Below are 20,184 nucleotides of genomic sequence, written 5' to 3' on the forward strand. Positions count from 1 at the left end.
TTTTGAAGGCTAAACGATAGCACCCATTGTGCATAGATCCAGATTACATACTGCACTGATGGCATTAGGAGGGAAGGATTATGAGTGTTTGTGCCCTCCCATAAAATATATGGAAACCTACAGTTATCAGATGCCCTCTTTTTTTGTGTCCATCCTCTTGGGGGCTTTTCTTTTTAATGACAAAAATATCCTCTTTTGGGCATTGGAAGGTTAGGAATATTCCTTGTTAGTAGCAGTTATCCCAGCTTAAATAGTAAAAAGGTAAAGGTAAAGGTATCCCCTGTGCAAGCACCGAGTCATGTCTGACCCTTGGGGTGACGCCCTCTAGCGTTTTCATGGCAGACTCAATACGGGGAGGTTTGCCAGTGCCTTCCCCAGTCATTACCGTTTGCCCCCCAGCAAGCTGGGTCCTCATTTTACCAACCTCGGAAGGATGGAAGGCTGAGTCAACCTTGAGCCGGCTGCTGGGATTGAACTCCCAGCCTCATGGGCAGAGCTTTCAGACTGCATGTCTGCTACCTTACCACTCAGCGCCACAAGAGGCTCTTTGCTTAAATAGTAGGGGCATTTAAAATGAGATTTGACATAGTGATTACTTGTCTGCAGTGGTCCATTGGGAAATATGTCTTTTTTTTTGCTCTTCAAAATATGGTAACCCTAGAAGAGCCTGTTCTGGTTTGTGAACAAAGGTCTCAACACTAAGTAGTGTGAGGTGACAGACTGAGTAAAATTTTGGACTGTGTCTCTGGATTATATCACTTGCATTGTGGGTGGTAATATTTTTGCTGTTTGCTTTTTGTAACCCTCTATGCATAAACTATTTTCCCTGGAGGCTCAAGGCTGATTACAGCATTTAAAAGCATACAATTTAAATGCATTTCAGGGAGAAAAGTTTAATATAGTGTGATAATTTAGAAGAGAAGAAGATTTAATACTTGCAGGGAGCTTTTTTTCTTGTGGGAGCAATCAAAATAGGAACCCAATGCATTCTGAAGTGACATAAACCTACTGCTGCAGGATGAAAGGACATGTAATATATAAGGGAAAGAGGAGTGAGCTTGGTGCCCTTTAGAAATGCTGAGAGTTCTGTTTCTATATTGATATCTGTCTCCTAGCAGGCCTGCAAACTGAATAGTGCTGTTTCAGTCTTGACCTTCCATGCTTGCTCTGATGCTCTTTGTACATATTCCATGTGGCTTCAACTCCATCCTATCACATCATCATTCTCTATAATAAACAGGAGTCTGTGACTCCTAATTAGGCAACTAGGCTGCTGTGTTGATTATGTACATCCATGGATACACTTAAGGCCCTTCTGATTAATAGTCAGATTTAAGCATAGATGTAAACCTTCCTCATTCTGTTCATGTGTGATATAATGGATAAGCAAGCGTGATATATTAGACTAGCTTCAAAGCCCGTTCCTAAGAAAGAGCCCCCTCCACTTGAAAGAGTCCCCTCCCCTGGCCCCTGGCCAGGCAGCTTAAGGTGGCTTTGGGCTGCAGCTCACAGCTGGATCAAGTGGGGTAGGCAGGGGCTGGGCACCTCATTAGCAGGGCCGAGACAGCAGGCAGTCAGCAGGCTGGAAGGCCCTTGTCAGCAGGCCCAGCCTAGCAGGCCAGGAGGCTCTCGTTAGGAGGCCATCCACCACGACCCTTTGCCCAGGGCCCTCTCCCCTTACCTGCTGCTGGCTCCAGGCACTGAGGCATCTGAGAGCAAAGAGGCTAGAGTCCAGGGATGAAGGGCGGGAGCTGCAGGGGCAGGGCCAATCAGGGCAAAGCTGGCTGCACCCTGATTGGCCCCATTCAAACTTGGACAGCTGGACACTTCCCACCTCCTAGGCTGTTTCATAAATATATAGAGGAACAACAATGGATAAGGATAGGCAAACATGATATGTTGGATAACGAAATTTTCTAAGTCACAGAATATAAAATGGTGACACATGATGATGGTTGAATGTCAGGACATAACAACTGCAGTTTTCTCTTATGCAAATATTTTGGAGCATCAGGACTTTGTTTTTCTTTTGTATCAACAGGGTGAGAGAGGACTGCCAGGCAGAAAAGGAGCAAAGGGACAAAAAGGAGAACCGGGCCCTCCTGGACTGGATCAGCCTTGTCCAGTGGTATGAATTTTATATTATTGAAGGGTATTTAAATTTGCTTAAAAATAGATTCAAGTAAGTAGCCCTGTCGGTATGAAGCAGCAGAATAAAGTTTGAACCCAGCAGCATTAAAATATATTTAAAGAATAGTTCAGCTGCTTTTGACAAGTGCTTTGGTGTGTTAAAAATTTTTTTCTAAAGTCAGGCTATTTTGTTCTGTTGATAGTCACAGTTAATATTAATAGGCTGTTTTTACTGACATTATGACGCTCGAGAGTATCTTTGTTGAGATGCTCTTCCCATTATGTTTAAAGATAGACACAAATGTTGGAAAGGCACCTGAGAGCAATCAAAGAGGGGAGCAACAAAAGCAGACATGGCCAGCCACTCGGAATAATAACTGAATGCACGGGGGAGGGGGCTGACTGGCCCTTGAACTTAGCAGGCAAGTTCCCAGGGAGCCACTGGCAGCCAGGAGCCAGCAGAGCCACAGGGACCGTTCAGCAACTCAGCCATGGGCCACTGCAACAGGAGCAGCAGGAGCAGACTCAGCCAAGGGGTGCCAGTTGGCTCAGTTCAGAATTCCAGAATTCCAGTCCATCTCAATGCAGTACGAAAAAGAACAGGATAAATTCAGAAAGATGCTTCAGTCTTCAGACTGATCTCTTAAATATGTGTTTTACTTGGGAGGGGAACTTGGTTGATAACTATAGAAAAAACAGAGTAGGTAGTTGATTAGGACCATGTAAGGCAAGTGGTTGCATTATCCTGTGTAATTATATCAGATGTAAGAACTAGCAAGTACTAGATTCTATTTAAAAAGAGTATGGACACCCAAAAGGTTTTATTTTAAAAAATAATATTCTGCTGTATTTATGTGGATTTGGTGACTCAAACCTATCGCTTAAGTATTAGGATGAAATAAATCGCAGTTTAGGTTGGATCCCCCCCCCCCCGTTGCTTATTGTAAGCAGTTATTTTTATTTGGTAACGTACAGTTATAAAACTTCACCCCAAAATACTCATACAACAAATATAGAGAATTTTTATTCTATTTAGACAATGGTAGGGCACATATTTTTCTTTCATCAATTATTTCTCTGCTGCTTAGTATACATGATCAGAGAATGCACAAAAATTTAATGCTGTATTTTCTGATCTGACTGTAACCTCCGGCAAGCCAGCCTGTCTGGAAGTGGTGGGCAATAAATGTAAACAGCTAGTTAGTTGGTTAGTTGGTAGGTTAGTTAGCTAGCTAGTTAGTTAGTTAGTAAGTAAGTAAGTGAAAGAAAGAAAGAAAGAAAGAAAGAAAGAAAGAAAGAAAGAAAGAAAGAAAGAAAGAAAGACTTACCCTTTTAATTTGGTCAGCTGTTGGATTTAAAATATTTTTGTCTGATACATTATAATTGCTGTTCATGCTGTGTTGGTTTCAACAGGTTCCTATGAACCACGAATGTAAAGTGTCTGTGAAATGAATTAGCCCCTTCTTCTTGCAACCTCCTGTATGCTCAAAAATGAAACAGGGTGGTGAGAGTGGATAGGGCTCTGCAGCTTGATGAGAATCATCAAATCAGTCTTTTCCCCTGTTGAGCAAGCTTTTCCATGAGGGAGGGTATGATTTCTGCTGATCCCCCTCCTTCTTGCTCAACCTACTGCACTGTATCCTTCCTCTGTTCCTGAGGGTTCTCCAACCCTCTAGAGAAGACTTTTGGGAGGAAGAACAGACTGAAGATGGAAAGGGGAGAACTGTGAATACCTTCTATTTCTATTTTGTAGGATCCAACCACACAGAAGCAATTTCCCCCAAAAAATTAGTTCACTTAATTTGCTGCTTTTACATTTTAATCCCCCTTAAGAACTCAACAATGGCCACAGGATTGGAAAAGGTCAGATCATGACATCCGGCCTTCTCAATTCCTGGCAAATACATGGGGAAAATATTGAGGTAATGACAGATTTTATTTTCCTGGGCTCCAAGATCACTGCAGATGGGGACTGCACCAAAGAAATTAAAAGACGCTTGCTCCTGGGGAGGAAAGCTATGGCAAATCTAGACAGCATCCTAAAAAGCAGAGACATCACCCTGCCAACAAAAGTGCGTTTAGTCAAGGCTATGGTATTCCCAGTTGCAATGTATGGCTGCGAAAGTTGGACCATAAGGAAGGCCGAGCGTCAAAGAATTGAGGCTTTTGAACTCTGGTGCTGGAGAAGACTCTTGCGAGTCCCTTGGACTGCAAGGCAAACAAACCAGTCAGTCCTATAGGAGATCAGCCCTGACTGCTCCTTAGAAGGCCAGATCCTGAAGATGAAACTCAAATACTTTGGCCACCTCATGAGAAGGAAGGACTCCCTGGAGAAGAGCCTAATGCTGGGAGTGATTGAGGACAAAAGAAGAAGGGGACGACAGAGAATGAGGTGGCTGGATGGAGTCACTGAAGCAGTAGGTGCAAACTTAAATGGACTCTTGGGAATGGTAGAGGACAGGAAGGCCTGGAGGATCATGGGGTCGCAATGGGTCGGACACGACTTCGCACCTAACAACAACAACAAAGAACATATTGTGGGCCTAAAATAATATAAAGTCATGCTCCCCTCACATTCTGCACACACATTTATAATTCAAACTGATTTTGAACACTATTTGTTTGGGCTTTATGTTTCCTTTTGTGGGAGGGAGGGTAAAAATTCTCATTTTAGTAGAATATTTAGCAGATGTCTATTTTGGTGTGTTTCTCTGCAACCATGATGACATGAAACTTGTTCTGAAAAAACATTGCTAGATTGTTTATGAGTGGCTATATTCAGGGATCTGGGGCAGGATCGTGGCCACACAGATCTAAAGGGGATTCACAGATGACAACATAGGTTTAATAGGTATATAATTTTTATAGCTCAATTTTTGTGTATTATTAGATCACCCCAGAGAGCCTGTGACTCTTTCATGCTTTATTCATTTTGTCTAGTAGTTGTTTTTGTGTTCTCTGTGGTGGTGAAGTTGGTGGGAAAGCCCATGAGAATTATGTGAGTAAGAGACTATTGTCCTGATATTTAAATAAGGATAGAAACTGCCATCAAGTTGCACCTGACTTATGGTGGCCCTGTAGTGTTTTCAAGGCAAGAGATGAGCCTGCCCCTGCATAGCAACCTGGACTTCCATGGTGGTCTCCCATACAAATACTAACCAGAACCAACCCTGATTCACTTCCAGGATCTGATGAGATCATCCCAGCCTCTGCCATCCACGTTGGGGTGGCATCTAAATACTTTGCAGAAATCTCCTAAGTGAGTTAGATTTTAAAAAATCTCCAGAATGCAGTAAAACAATCAAGTTGGTCTTTCTTCAGGCTACAGAACAGCCTTCTGTAGAGACCACTATTTCTTTTCCAAAACTATATATAACCAATGTAAAGATGCATTGAGCAGAACCCACAAGCCAGGAATGGTAACTGTTCACTAAACATCCTGTTTTTGCTGCCTGCCTGGACATTGAAAAAAAATGGAAGGAAAGTTCTCAAGAATAACAATACTTGGTTGGTGAATAATAATACTTGGCAGGTATATCAATACTTGGCTGGTGAATTAGGTTTGTGTTTGCAGGTCACAGACTGTGTAGGTTCAGCCTATGTTCTCTAATATTGAATGGATGTTCTAACTTGGATAGGCCAGGTAATCCCAATCCCATGAGATCTTGGAAGTCAAGCAAGGCTGCTATTGACTGGTTTTTGGATGGGAGACCTCCAAGGATTTGGGTGATAGTTCCTCCAAAGAACACTATGGGTCATGGCAGTGGCAAGACTAGAGGCAGGCACTGGTAAACCACCTCTGAAAGTCCCTTGCTGGTTGCTCGACAATCCTTGGATCTCCTGGCTGCACTACACATACCGTATGATAATAAATATTGAATGGATGGACAGGACACCCTGGAAATCTCCCACCTCATATCTCATTTTAGAATGTCAGCATCTGAGACACAGGAGCAATTTTCTTTTCGCTTTACTTCTTTACAGCTGCTACAGAAAAGAAGAAGCTCTATTAATTTCCATCCACCAGGTTAAGCAGGTACTTACTAGGAAGGTGCAGCATGTTTAACGACACAAGAAGACATTTGTGTTTTTGACCTGGCATGATAAGAGACCTGAATTCTAACCGCTAATCTTTTTTTTAAAGTTTAGCTTAGGAGAAAATAGCCAGCTTAAGATAGGAAGAATTTTCTTCTAGATTGCTGTATACGTGTCCCCAAATCCCAGAGGTTTCTGCAGAAAGATTTCCTTGCCATCGTTCTGTTTCTCCTTTCCTCTCCTGTTAACTTTTCTGTGTATTTTTCCATTCTCAATTAACAGTTCATTTTTAAAGGAGAACCAGGTTTACCAGAACTGGATGGTGTGAATATGCTCTGCCCTTTGGTACGGTATCTCCTATCTTTCTTTCCTTTCTTGCATGGCTTCTTCTGCTTTGGCTTCATCCTGACTTTGGGAAGTTCAGATCCCTTTTGGTCTGGATCATTTTCCAGTAGTTCCCTTTTCTGTCTTCTCTATAAACTGTTGAGATCTACAGATTGTCAAAAGAGCAAAATTACTGTGACAGAACACATCAAGTGGTTATTTGACCTCCGAAAGACCAAGAATATTAGAGCAAGATATTGATCCTAGGCTGTGTTTTCTCAAGCCAAAGTAAACCAGCAGTGCATACTTCATACCATTCAAAGTAGAAGCTAAATAATGAAATAAACGTATTTGTGCATTTCATTTTTAAAGCATTAGAGGACCACCTGACCATCAGGATACAGTTTCTATTTTAACACTGGGATGGGGCTTAGAGCAATATGATATCACACTTTTTAAATCTAAAAATGGCAAGGTTCAATCCCTGAACAATTCAGTTAAGAGTGTCTTACGTTGCAGTGCTTCTGTCCTGTGACACTAGTCATAGTGGCCTAAAAAGACACATGGCTTGGCTGTGTAGAAGGCAGCTTCATCTGTCAATGTGATGGACTCTTTAGATCTCTTTGTATTCAGGGCTTCGGTGGCAGTAGCATCCCTAGCATATTTGATACCTGCAGTGGGTCATTTTTTTACACCTCCCCTTCTCTACATTACAACAATTTATTTTATTGAATTGCGCATGCCTCCATTCCTGCCCACACTACCTGGTGTCCCAGCTCCCCTCCATTGTCCCAAATCATAGATGCATCCAGGAGATGCTGACTGCTCACATTCTCCTTGATTTCATCCAACTCCCTTTTTACTTTCTGATCAGGCAAATTTGAGGGACCTGTCCCCAGAATCTGTCACCTGATGGGAGGGGCCATGGAGCCTGGAGCCTACTCGATTGCCCCAGGCTACTGCAGCACACATGGCCCTCACCTCTTTGGGCAGTGTACTCCATTGGCCCAGGAAAACTCTGGCAGTGTGTTGGCTCCACTTTGTCCTGGTTGCTTGTGTGTTCCAGTCTATCACCTTCACTCTCAGCAAGTCTCTTAATACAGACTGTGCCTAGCTATCTGAGCTTCGGAAAAATAAGATGTCTGTTAAATTGCAGGACTACTCTGTTCGGCAGTTCAACATTTCACAGCCACTTCAGTTTTATAAATAGTTAAATTGCTCATTTGTGAGACAGTACATAATTTTGGGGGAAGAAATTGAAGTTTAATAGTAAAAGACTGAAGACTGCTTTTAACAGTACTAATAAACTTCTGGTGGACAATAGATAGACCTCCTTCCTTCAGTTCTAGGGTGTGATTCCACCCTCTTATTGCCTGCACCTGGGGTGGACTGCTCCCACCATCTCGCCTTTGGGACACTGCTGCTCTCTGGCTCTATCCCACTATCGAAGTCATGCCAGGCCAGAGTAGCCAACTGGAACCTTGTAAGCCTGGCAATATTAAGTAATACAAAACAGAAGTCCAGTGGTACCTTAAGGAATAAGAAACATTTATTCCAGTATGAACTTTCTGAAGGAGCAGTTGTCTCATGAAAACTCATACTAAAATAAATACATGGTGTTGGTCTTTAAGTTGCTGCTGGACTTGTTTTAAATTGGACTTTAGTTTTGCTTTTGTTTTGCTACAGCAGACTAACTGGGCTACCCACTAGAAATTCTGAACAGTTCCAAGAGCAGCAGGCACATGAAGCTGTTTTATACTCAGACAGGCCATTGGTCCATCAGAGTCGATATTAATATGACTGGCAGTGACTGTCTGGGATCTCAAACAGAGGTTTTTTGCATCACCTGCAACCTGATTCCTTTAGGAGGAGACACCAGAAATTGAGTCTGGAATTATCTGAGAGCAAAGCAGATGCCCTCTAAAAGCCACCCCACAGAATGCAAAGAAATTCTGAAGGGAGCTTTTTGGACATAGCGATGAGCACAGTGTCTTTGAAGAGTGGCCAGAGTGTGATTCCAGGCAGACTTTTAGTTGAGAGGTATATATATCCAACAAGGATAGGCATACTAAGATACATTGATAAACACATTCAGTTATAGGTTTAGACTCAAATAATTTTTCTTAGTAGTCGCTTTTTGTGCCCTCCCCCCTTTCTTCTTTCTGGGTCCCTGAATGAGCCCTGGCTCATGTGTGCCTATTTCGTAACCACAAACCCCATGTATGCTTTGGTCCTGAAAAGTGTGATTGTTTGGAGTGATCCTGCATGGTCCACCGGTGAGCTGCCATTCTGGCAGCTTCAGAGCTTAGCTAGCAGTCAAAGCAATGTTTCTTCAAAGCATTAGAATATCAGCCCTTGAAAAGGCCTAAGCCATTTTCATAGCTTAGTGGTTTTCATTTTCCTTCACTTCAGAGAAGCCTTTTTGCATCATCTGCTGAGAGACCCTATGTAGAGGACGCTTCTGTGTTACACAGAAGTCTGTAGTTAGAACACTTAGCAGCTATTAGTGGAAAATTTACTCTGAATCCATCCAATGTGTGTTTAAAGGAGTTACCAATATACAATATATAATGACTAGCATGACGATTTTTACAGCAAATTTTAGACTAAACTCTACTGTCATGCTCTTCATCGTGCCTGACACAGTTCCTAGGGTTTTCCCTACTTCCAAAGCACATAAAGTGTCATGGAATGGTGAAGAAAATGTGTTACACGGGGCCTCATTTAACTAGTTATAGTTCCAGTAATGTTTTGTGTTCTGGATTCGATTGTCTATAAAGTGCTAAATGTTGAGATCGAATTTAACTTGAATTTAACATTCATCAACTACTTCAGCTTGACCTAATCATTGCCTTATGAAACACACTTTGGGGTAAATCATCTGAGTGGCTTCAGAAAGTGCATATTGAATTAAAGGCAACTCCCCCTGTGTATGTGCGTTTCAAGTGCATAGCCATGATAGCCTGAAGCAGCACAGCAAAAATTGAGTCCAATAGCACCTTTAGGACCCACAAAAATTTATTCGGGGTGTGAGCTTTCGAGTACATGCACTGTTCCCCAGATTAAATGGAACAAGGATCATAAGTGTGCAGTTATGAGGCAAAAGTAAATCAGTGGCAAATTAGTAAACTATGTCATAATGTCCAAATTGTACAGTAAGTTAAATCTTTCCTAAAACATCTAATCAGTCCTTTTGAGTTCAGCTGTAGTTTACAAAAAACATCGGAGAAATAAAACTGTCAATGTTAGTCATTAATGGCAGACACTTTGCTAGTTGTAAAAAGAAATAATTAAAAGTGACTAGTTGCTTGCCCCATCCGCACTCAGCATGTTATTTTGGCCTGAGACCAGAGAGTTAGATTCTGAATTACATGTGTATGTGTGTGATATACCAAAGGCTGGTTCATATGTCTTGTGATTTTGGTAGCCATGGTCATATTAGTTGATCCCATGTGCTAGCCTTTTCCCCCAATATTTCCTTCCCTAGCAGGAAATATTGCTTACTCAAAAGAAATACCTAGAAGAAAAGTGGAGAATAAATACAGTAAATAAATGAAGTGCTATCCATAAACTATGGCCATAGGAGACTAGTATGAATGGTGTACCTAGGCTGGGTCATGAAGACTAGCTATCCTATCCATCATCACTGTACTTTCCACTTTAGCTCAGCCTTTCTCAGCTTTTTTTACAGTTGAGAAACCCCTGAAACAATCTTCAAAAAAACCCAGAAGTAGCACGATCATGCTGAACATGGTTGGAAAGCATAGCTGCGTACTCTCCCACCTAGGGCCCCTCCCTTTCCTGCCCCCTCCAGGCCCATCATTGGCCATTTTGGGACCATATATGGTCATATCACCCAATAAATGTTTAACAAATATAAATAATATATTTAAAATAATTAATTACTACCCATTCAGGAAATCCTTCCAGGGTTGTCAAGAAACCCCAAGGTTTCACAAAATCCTGGTTGAGAAAGCCTGATATAGCTTCTGAATGAAGCTCAGAGATCCTCTTAGGCCCATTATGCACAGCCGCCAAAACGGCGATTTCAGGTCACATGGAAAACGCGGAGGGGGAATACGCGAAGCAAACTGCTTATGCATGGGATGGGACGCAACGGCAGCAAAACCCAGAGTAACCGATTATGCATGCAGTGACCCCGGCACCGCTTCTGGTTGCGCCCCGGTCGCCTGGAAGCTCAGTTTTTTTTCGTGTTTCGCTAATGCGGCTTTTTTGGCGGCATGCACCGAATCTGCGGCCAGTTGCAGCCAGCGCCGTGCGTTATCGGTGATTTTAGGCGACGCCATTCCACCCCGAATGGGAACCTTCCCCTCCGTGCATAATGGGCCTTAGAGATCAACTAAAAGAATGGGGTATATTATAACAACAACAATATCAACAACTTTATTTTTATAACTTGCCCTTCCTGTCTGGCAAGTAACAGCAGAATTTATACAAGTAACTTTACATCGATAGACAATTTTAAATGTTTTAAATTAAATTATTAAATCACCTTCTTAACTGTATAGAGGAAGCCTGATTTTGTTGGGCGAGTTGGTGTTATTGTGGATGGTGCTTTTGCTTTTTTGTGGCTAGGGAAGCCAGTGTTTTCTCAGTAGTAATTTCCTGGACTCAACCATAGGCCTGGTGGACCAGCACTGTCTTGCATCCCTATGGAACTGTTGAAGGTCCTGGAGGGCCCTGATCTCATCGGGGATAGTGTTCCACCAGGTTGGAGCCAGGACTGAAAAGGCCCTGGCTCTGGTTGAAGCGAGTTTTACTTCTTTTTGGCCACGGACCCTGAGAAATTATTGTTCGCTAGAGCTCTTTTGAGAGTATAGCTGAAGAGGTGGTCTGGTAAGTACAGGGGTCCCAGACTATTTAGAAGAAAAAGAAAAGTTGGTTCTTATATGCCACTTTTCTCTACCTGAAGGAGTCTGAAAGTGGCTTACAGTCACCTTTCCTTTCCTCTCCCCACAACAGACACCCTGTAAGGTAAGTGAGGCTGAGAGAGTCCTGAGAGAGCCCTGATATTACTGCTCGGTCAGAACAGCTTTATCAGTGCCATGGCGAGCCCAAGGTTATCCAGCTGGCTGCATGTGGAAGAGTGGGGAATCAAACCTGGCTCACCAGATTAGAAGTCTGAGCTGCTAACCACTTACCAAGCTGGCTTTAAAGGTTTGCAGCAAAATCTTGAACCTGATCCACTCTGATCTGGAGCAACTGCAGTTGGGAAAGCATTTGTGTAAAATGGGCTTTCCATTTAGTCCTAATAAGGACTCATGCTGCTTTGTTCTGGATCAGCTGGAGCTTCTTGATCAACTTCAAGGGCAGCCCTGTGTAGAACGAGTTACAGAAGTCTAGTTTAGAGGTAACTATTGCATGAATCACAGTGACTAGGTCGGTTTCCGATAGGTACAGTGCAAATTGTCGTACCTGGCAAAGATGATAGAAAGCCCGGCAGGTAACTTTTGTGATCTGGGACTCCATAGATAGGGAAGTGTCTAGGTTCATATCCAGACTTCTGACAATGGTTGTCAGTGTTAAACAGATCCCCAGATTAATCTTTTCATCAAAATGCTACTACTTTACGAACCAAAGTCTAGAATTTGGCAGGCTGTTTTAGACTTTAAAAGGTGTTGTTAGTAAACTCTGGTACTTACTTGATTCTGTGAAATACACATATTTAATATAATTTTTTCAGTTGTATGTATCCAGTTTTACACAAGCTATGGATCTTGTAAGTTCAGCACCAAAGAATGTGGTGGGTTTTTCTGTATAACATAATTTAAATATCTTCCAGTAACTTACAAATTGGTTCATTATTTTTTGTAGGGACCAGATGGATTACCAGTACCAGGATGTTGGCACAAGGTATGTATTTGGGCTATTTTCATGCTGAAAAGAATAAAAATAGCAGGAATAACAACAGTATTCTTCCAGGTCTTCCAATATAACAGCTTAAGAATCCAGCATATCCAATTTTCTTATCTTTATATTATAATCTTTTGTGATCTTATAACAGATTTCAGGTTAGTACAGCTTAGGATGGGTCTACACAAGATGTCAGCAGATCCACATCTCTGAGCACTGGCTGCTGCACACAGCAGGAAATGTAAAGAAGTGGGAACGATTCCTAAGAATGAAGCAACAGATGGGAGAGAATTCTGCTTTGTGCCCCCCTATCCCCACTTACTTTATATTCAGCCAGATATTATGACTTCAGCACTGAAATTTTTCATTTCTAAACATCTGGGGAACTTTGGGGAAAAGGGAATCTTTGGAATGCAAAATACCCCCATTTATCATTTTAAGCCTTGTGTTTGATGTCATATTCCCACTGTGTTCTGCCCCTATATACACACATACACACACATTTCCCAGAAGGTACCAAATGTTGAGACTAGAAAAGGAACAAGAAAAAATATTCAAAAAAAACACCTCAACTAAAAAAACCAAACGCCAGGAAATTTTAAAAGATTAACAAAACAATGTGTGTCCTTAAAACTGCTAATGGACTAAATATATTCAGCTGAAGAATAAATCATTTTCTAATGCCAGGCTTGCTTGCTTCTAACAGTGTGGTCCCAGCCAGTTATCCATATTATGACATCATAATATCACCTAACCAATCAGACTAAGCTTTGTGACTTGAGGGCAAATGAAAGCTCTGATTTTCCTCACTATGAATTGGAGGAGACACACATACACATACGTGTGTTTCAACAGAACAAATCAGGGGAAAATGGACTGGTGGCCTGAGAAATTTTGTGTTTAAGAAACTCCTGTTTCTTAAAAATTGGACCTCTGTGTATGTTCATCCATGGTGTTCTGCAGGGTGTCAAAGCAACATATACAAAGAAGGGCAATACATTGAGATGTGCTTGTGTACCTAGACCTCATAGAAGGGACAACTGTATAAAAATGATTGGAGGATTGTGAAAGCCCTATTTAAAACAAACCACCTAGTTTGATTATGCCAATCTGAAGAAATATTATTGAAGGTAATGCAGTACAAGAAAGCCACAATAATGATCAGTTGTGCTACTGAAGAGTTACAAACAGTCAAGCTATAGCATGAACAGAATCTGACTTTTGTGGATCCTATAAACATCTCATACAAATCTTCAAGGTGATTTGAATAGCAAGCATGTTAACAGAGTGGAACTGTTTCACAGTATATCAGGATGAGATGCATGCTATGCCTGTCTTTTAAAACATGTTTGTGTTCTTTTTCAGTGATCCTACAACCATGAACTCTGTAAATAATAGTGTATTATATTTTGACCTTTTCTAATTTTTATACAAAAAAAGAGAAAAGTCACAAAAACAATAAGTCTTCGACAGTAATATATTGATTTTTTTATATATTGGACGCTGTCCCACATGGATTTGAAGAGATAAACATTTCTGGGACCCATAGGACATGCCTACACACCACCTGGAGTTTTATAACTGGACATGCTGAAGTAATTGAGAATGCATGTTGTTCGCTGCTAATGCTACTGTGTGGACTAACAGCACTGAGAAAATTTGCCTCGTGTGCCTTATTGCATGGAGAAGGGACTTTTTCTCTTCTAATCTTTGGCTTTCAACGATGCGATTCTGTTCCACATAGACGCAGATGCAAAAGGAGGAGAAAACAAAAAAGAAAAAAAAGACACAGCCCTAGAAATGAGACAAACTGTGGCCTCTGGATGAGTGCAGGAGGAACTTCTAACCTGCAAAGATCACACAAGTCTGCCTACTCATGCTGCTACAAGCCTCCCATCTTGGCACACTATGATTGACTCAACTGTCTGTGGATGTTTCTCCTATGAAGAAACTGTATCTCTAGGAGAGGGAAACCTCAGCCAAGCTTTCTACAATTTGAGACTAAAGGTTGAAAGATTCTTCTGCAGAACACCCCCAGAGGTGGAAAACTTCGGAGTGCCTCACTTGCCAAACAACTTTTTCCAGCAAAGGAAACTCTGTATTATTAATCTCCATTTACAGGTTAGGGCATAGCACACATTTTGCTTAAAGCTCTTCCGGCTATGAGTTGACAGTTCCTATTTGCAAACATGGAAGGCGTTCCTGTATGAAGTGCAGTTCTTCATTCCCTGAATGTGTCAGGCTTGCTCCATCAATTCTGAGCAACTAGATCCCCATTTTTATCTCTCTTCCTTACTGCCATAGTAATACCTCATACCTAAAATAGTTTGCCTAGGAGTATTTGAATTTATTTTATATGCATGTCCCAAGTATGGTAAAATTAGCAGTTTACAAAATAGCACTGGTGATTCAGTTGGTTATGGAAAGTGCTTCAGTTCTCCAGAGCAAATGTGCATTTTTCCCCAACCTACCCATAATGCAATGGTGGTTCCTTCAGCAAAATATGACAACCTGCACTCATACTTAAAACACCCACATACATACATCTAGTCCAGCCCAAATCTGATGTGTAAATTGGGGGACTGCTCTATTATCTCTCAAAAAGGCAGCTAGTTCCAATGGCTTATGAGTGTGAAGGAGGCAGGATGGTTACATGGAGACACTGTCCTGAATATGGGCTATAATTGGCCTAGCTATCATTGAGTTCCATCCTACTCATTCCAACAATTTGAGCAAATTCATAAGCAGCCTCTGTTGAACAGGCTCATTTGTAATGAGATGGCAATTTCATTTCATATGGAATTGCCCTGTTTTCCTCAGTGACTTGATTTATCTTTATAATATTGTACACTCCTAGAACAAGTGGGCTTTTCCAGTTATGGTACACACCCTCACTTTTTACGGATTTCTTCTGGCTTCAAACTCTGGTATTAATTTATTCAGCTCCCATTAAATGTAGAAGAGCCATCACCTTAACAAGTGTTCTACTGTGGAAGCCATGTCAACCAGTCTGCTTTGGACTACCCACGGAGTAGATACAGGGCTGATTATTTGAGCTATATACAGGAATGTATATGACTGGGGATGGGGAGGTCTTAGGAAAGGTTCAGTATCCAACAGTCATATCTTTTACCGTTTTATTCTGCCTGTGAGGAGCTCTGAGCGGGGCATAGTTTTCACCTCCATTTTATCCACACAGCCGTACTGTGAAGCAGATTAAGAGTGACAGTCCCAAGTCAACACATGAGGTTCACAGCTGAGTGGGAATTCAGTTAAGGTCTCCCAGGTTCTAGGTTACTCTTACCCCATAGGACACTAGCTCATATGACAGAACTGCTACAGAACATGCTTTAGTGTATCTTACTTGTATAAGAGTGAAAAGGAGCTTTATTGAAAGCAGAATTGCTAACGTTCAAAGTGAACCAATGATTTTAACAGCTACAGGACGCAGAAAAAATTCAGCACAGTCTGCATGTTGCATAACTGCAATAGGAGTCATATATTCTGAAACCTTCTCTGACAGCTGTTAAAAGCTCTCATTGACTGTTTACGCACTGGGAACTTCACTGCCCCAGCTCCCATGCAGGAGCACAAATCAGGGGACGGGTAGGGTGCACCGGGCCAATGCTCCCCCGTGTGGGTGCAGGAAGAGGTGGGCCAGCCTGCCACGACTAAAACTCCAGCCTGCAGTCCAGCATGAAATCTCCAGTGTGTACATGGTCATTGAGTTAGAAACCACCAACTATAGCTCAGGAGCTGCAAAACTGACTGAACAAAATTAACTAACCAGTTTGTGCTGTAACATCAATGGAGCATTTGAATCCTTTGACCTCTGAACCAAGATCTTTTAGCAATTTTATGATGAATGCCCATATTTACAAGAACCAATGTGTATATCATGGTTTGAACAAAACCTAAGATGTTTGGGGATGGACCTAATTGGTGCTAATTGGCTTCATCCTCTTTCTGTTTTAAACACTCTTTCCCCCAGAGGAGGATTTAAGCATATTCCAAAACATTGGTTTGCATTACTGGCCAGTGCTCATTTCTGTAGGGATGACATGGTGCTTTCATTGAGTGTGGGTCAAAAAGAGTTCTGAATTGCTGTCTTGCGACTCTTTAGCAATAACATATACAATTTGTATTCCTAATGCTGGTTAAAACCTTATAGATAAAGTGCTATCAATGCTTTAATCGGTGTACAAATCTTCATGGCAGAAGATGCAGGCTACACAAAGAAAAACTGAGTTTATAAAGCTAGCACTGCTTCCTTGGTCAACAATTTTGAGTTATATAAAATAGCTTTATTTTACTTTTGAGGTGTATGTGATACTATTTTGCTTTATGATATTAAACTTGTATAAATGAACATAAATTTCACTGATTTCAGAAAGACAAATTAAATACATTTTTGTCAAAAGAAATGCTTTTAACTTTCTGTACAAGAGACAATCTTTCAAGGCTTCCTTGAAAGTCAATGTGCAAGTAACTTTTCTATAGACCTTTGAAAGAACAGGACCATTAAAACTTGTTAGTCCACAGATTGCTAAAGTGACTTGTCTTCCTCTGCAGCATGCAGCTTCCTCCAGTCTTATTTTCTAGCAAACTCCCCCTCCAGTCTTCAGTGTGAACTCTTATACTTAATATTCAGTGCCATTCTGTCTGGGGTTAATAATGGTGTGAAAGCTGTGGAGCAGACTATGGTATGCTTGATTGCGAGGTACACACACACACATTTACTGCATCCATGGTTACCCTTCACAATGTTAGCCAGAAGATGCACATGCTCTTGAATTTTTGAGAGAGTTCCTTTTCTCAAAAGTTGTCACCCTGAAATCTGTCAATTATTATTTAAATTTCCCCATCTTCCCATTAGAAACAACTTCTGCCAAATTCTTGCACAGCTTTTTTTAACTTGGAGGAGCTTAGAAACTAACTTACTAGCTTTGCAAGGGCAACGACTAGGAGGAAAAACTCTGAAAAATCATATATATCTTAATAACTGCTTATGAAATTTAGTCTCATCTCAACGGTCCTGGGGTTAATATAATCTAAAGGTGTTTTTTTTAAGAAACAAAGCCAAATGTCTCTCTATCAGGAACAGTGTTTTTAGCTGCCAGTCACAGTGCCACAAAGATTAATCCAGAATAAAGATTTCCAAGTGCCTCGTTATTACTAAACTGTCCTTTATGAAGCATTCATTAAAAACACACTGCTGGCAAGCTAGTAAATTCTGTTTTATCTGGCTTTTCTGTAATTTTAGTCCTTTATTTTTCCCATGGTCTGCATTAAAGAATTTCTTCACCTCTAGATATCCCTAGTGTGTCAGTATTACTCTGGGCCATTGTTCCTAATAATGCAACTCCATTTTTATCATTCCCATTCTCCAAGGAGCTTGAAAATGATTTCAAATGATGCAATCGGGCATCTAATTTTATTATTGCACTAACCCTGTAAGGGTGATTAGGAAGACGGATAAGTCAATTTCCCAAGATAGCCCTCTAAATTTGGTCTGTGAACAGCTTTTCCGACCTTCAAATACAAGACATCACATGCTGTGGTCTGTACAACGGAGTGCATTCATTGTTTATATTCCTCAGCAGTGGTGTCCTGTGTGAGATGTTAGAGAACACTATGTGTGAACTACTTCTGCCTAGAGGTGGACAGGCTGTATTCTTAGCAGCTTTTATTTTTACCCTTCTGTATTTGTTATAGATTCAAAGGTTAATTTAATTCATAAGGTAAATTACTTGGAGATGTCAGTTAAAGCTACTGTATGCATTTGAATGCTAGCTGAAGAATGCTGCCCACAAAATGACCCCATGCTAGCCATTTTTAAGTTGTTTATCATAGTGGCTGTCTAGTGGCTGGGGACTTGGGGGAAATGCCCTGTATGTAAGGGTGGTTTTGCTACCACACATCACCACTGAATAAGAAGCACTGAATATGATTATAAAGATATGATAATTTCCAGAGGGTGCCTCTTCGTTTGCATCACTCTAATCTTGTGGTGCCTTTGTGGCTAGCATTTATTGTGGCATATACTTTTATGGTCTAGAACTAGCAAGTAGATCAAGGGTGGCCACACTATGGCTTTCCACATGTTTACTGACTACAATCACCATGAGCCCCTGCCAGCTGGGACTCATGGTAATTGTAGTCCATAGATATCTGGGGAACCAGTTTGGCTACCCCTGAATTCTAGACCCTTATCTACTGAGCCTAGCAATATGTAACTGTAATGAACTTGCTCTATTCTTCCAGTCTGTACCCCCTTCCCCTTTTTGTTGTTTCCTTATGTCAAATTTTAGACCAGAAGCCCTATAGGTCAGGAATCTAATTTTGTGTGCTGAGAAAAGTACCACGCACATTTATGGCAGTACTGAAACAGTTTTTCTTTTAAATTATGCTACAAGGCACCACAAGACTTTTGTTGATTTTTAAAACAATTATTAATCCAGAGATTGTTTTATACGTTTGAGAACACTGTTTATGGTCAAAGTATGTAGGATGTAAACTATATTTAAGAAGACTTCATTTTACAACACTTAAAATTGTTCTTAATTTGGGTGAAAACCAAGAACAGCCAGCAACTAAAATATTCACCTTCATTTTTCCACTACTCAGTTTCATGGTTTTAATTTTTAAAGAAAAACTTCACTGTCTTGTTTGATCACTGTCTTTTTTTTTTTTTTTGGTAACACATCACTCATTATGGCGATTAGTTTCTACAGGATGCCTTATTGTAATCATGAGGAAATACTGCCAGCATTCAATTCTAACCTAATTTAGTATGCATTTTACATGGGCTGTAAAGAAGTTAGAAAAATACATAACTATAATTGGAATGTGTCTTATCAATCTTATCACTGCAGGTGCCTACCAATTACATAGAAACCAAACATATTCAAACGTTATACAGTGATATTTTGCTGATTCTGTCTCACAGATACCATGGTTCTCCAGCTCTGGTCAATTACAGCAAGTTTTATAGAAGGTCACCTTGAGAAGGCACTGAAATATGGTGGGTCAGTGGTTTAAAACACATCCCTTCTGTAACCTGGTAGCAAATTCTCTTGCCACAAGTACTGCTGCTGCTATACCATTTTCACCTCTGCTTTGGTCGCTGAGTAACCTGTAGTATCTTTCAGTGTCCTGTATTTAGCCCAGAAGACACCAATTACTGATCTCTGTTCCGGAATACAGCATGTCAGCATGTGGTCTAGTATATACTGTACTCCATAACTGCAGTTATCAATGAAGTTAATTACCTACAACTTGTATTTTATATTAAATAAAATGCTGACATATTCAAGAAATATATAGAAGATGTGTAAATGTGGAGACGGGAAAGACTGACAGATTCATATTTAGCTAAGTTGGAGACTGATCCTACAGGCTTTCTTTTCATGCCTATTCACTGGGTAGTATACTGAGAAGAGATAAAGGGGCTTGCAAGTGTGTGTTTCTTATGAAGAATTTTTGAATGTATTTAAATGCTTATCTGAAAAACACTTCTGAACATCAGTAAAATGCATAGCTTTGCTTTCAAAGTTAGAACAGAATATTGTATCCAATGACTGTGTTCAGCTCTTACTGATTACATCTTCCTGTTAACATTTTTAACTTGTATATATGCCAGAACAAGTGTTATATTAAGTTGTAATATGAGGAAACAACTTTTTTAAAAAATGAAGGCATTAATACAGTATTATACATTAAGAACTGAAATTACACATTTACTGTTTTGTAAATTTACAACAGACACTGACAGTGTTCCCAAGCATTGTTTTGTGCAGTAATCCACATTAAGAGTTGGTA

The 20,184-nt window shown here is 40.7% G+C and overlaps 1 protein-coding gene and 1 long non-coding RNA gene across 14 annotated transcripts in view; one reads left to right on the top strand and one right to left on the bottom strand.

Moving 5' to 3' along the window:
• Window positions 1-20,124, top strand: part of COL23A1 (collagen type XXIII alpha 1 chain) — a 587,226-nt gene extending 567,102 nt beyond the window's left edge. For 11 of the 13 annotated variants that reach the window (XM_077326687.1, XM_077326681.1, XM_077326690.1 and 8 more), the window contains 3 exons: window positions 2,042-2,128; window positions 12,325-12,363; window positions 14,108-20,124. In XM_077326687.1, coding sequence (XP_077182802.1) covers window positions 2,042-2,128; window positions 12,325-12,363; window positions 14,108-14,161 — 180 coding nt within the window. In that variant the 3' untranslated portion in view covers window positions 14,162-20,124. Of the gene's footprint in view, window positions 1-2,041; window positions 2,129-12,324; window positions 12,364-13,728 lie in introns of all 13 variants that reach the window. The other 2 variants (XM_077326689.1, XM_077326683.1) reach the window with 1 other exon arrangement.
• LOC143832381 (uncharacterized) lies at window positions 6,085-13,160 on the bottom strand. The gene is made up of 2 exons (XR_013229233.1): window positions 12,686-13,160; window positions 6,085-6,655 (listed from the first exon to the last, which is right to left on the bottom strand). It is a non-coding gene; the product is annotated as an uncharacterized LOC143832381 (long non-coding RNA).
• Window positions 20,125-20,184: the final 60 nt, after the last annotated feature.

This window comes from Paroedura picta, chromosome 3 (genome assembly GCF_049243985.1).
Source record: "Paroedura picta isolate Pp20150507F chromosome 3, Ppicta_v3.0, whole genome shotgun sequence".
Taxonomy (NCBI): domain Eukaryota; kingdom Metazoa; phylum Chordata; class Lepidosauria; order Squamata; family Gekkonidae; genus Paroedura; species Paroedura picta.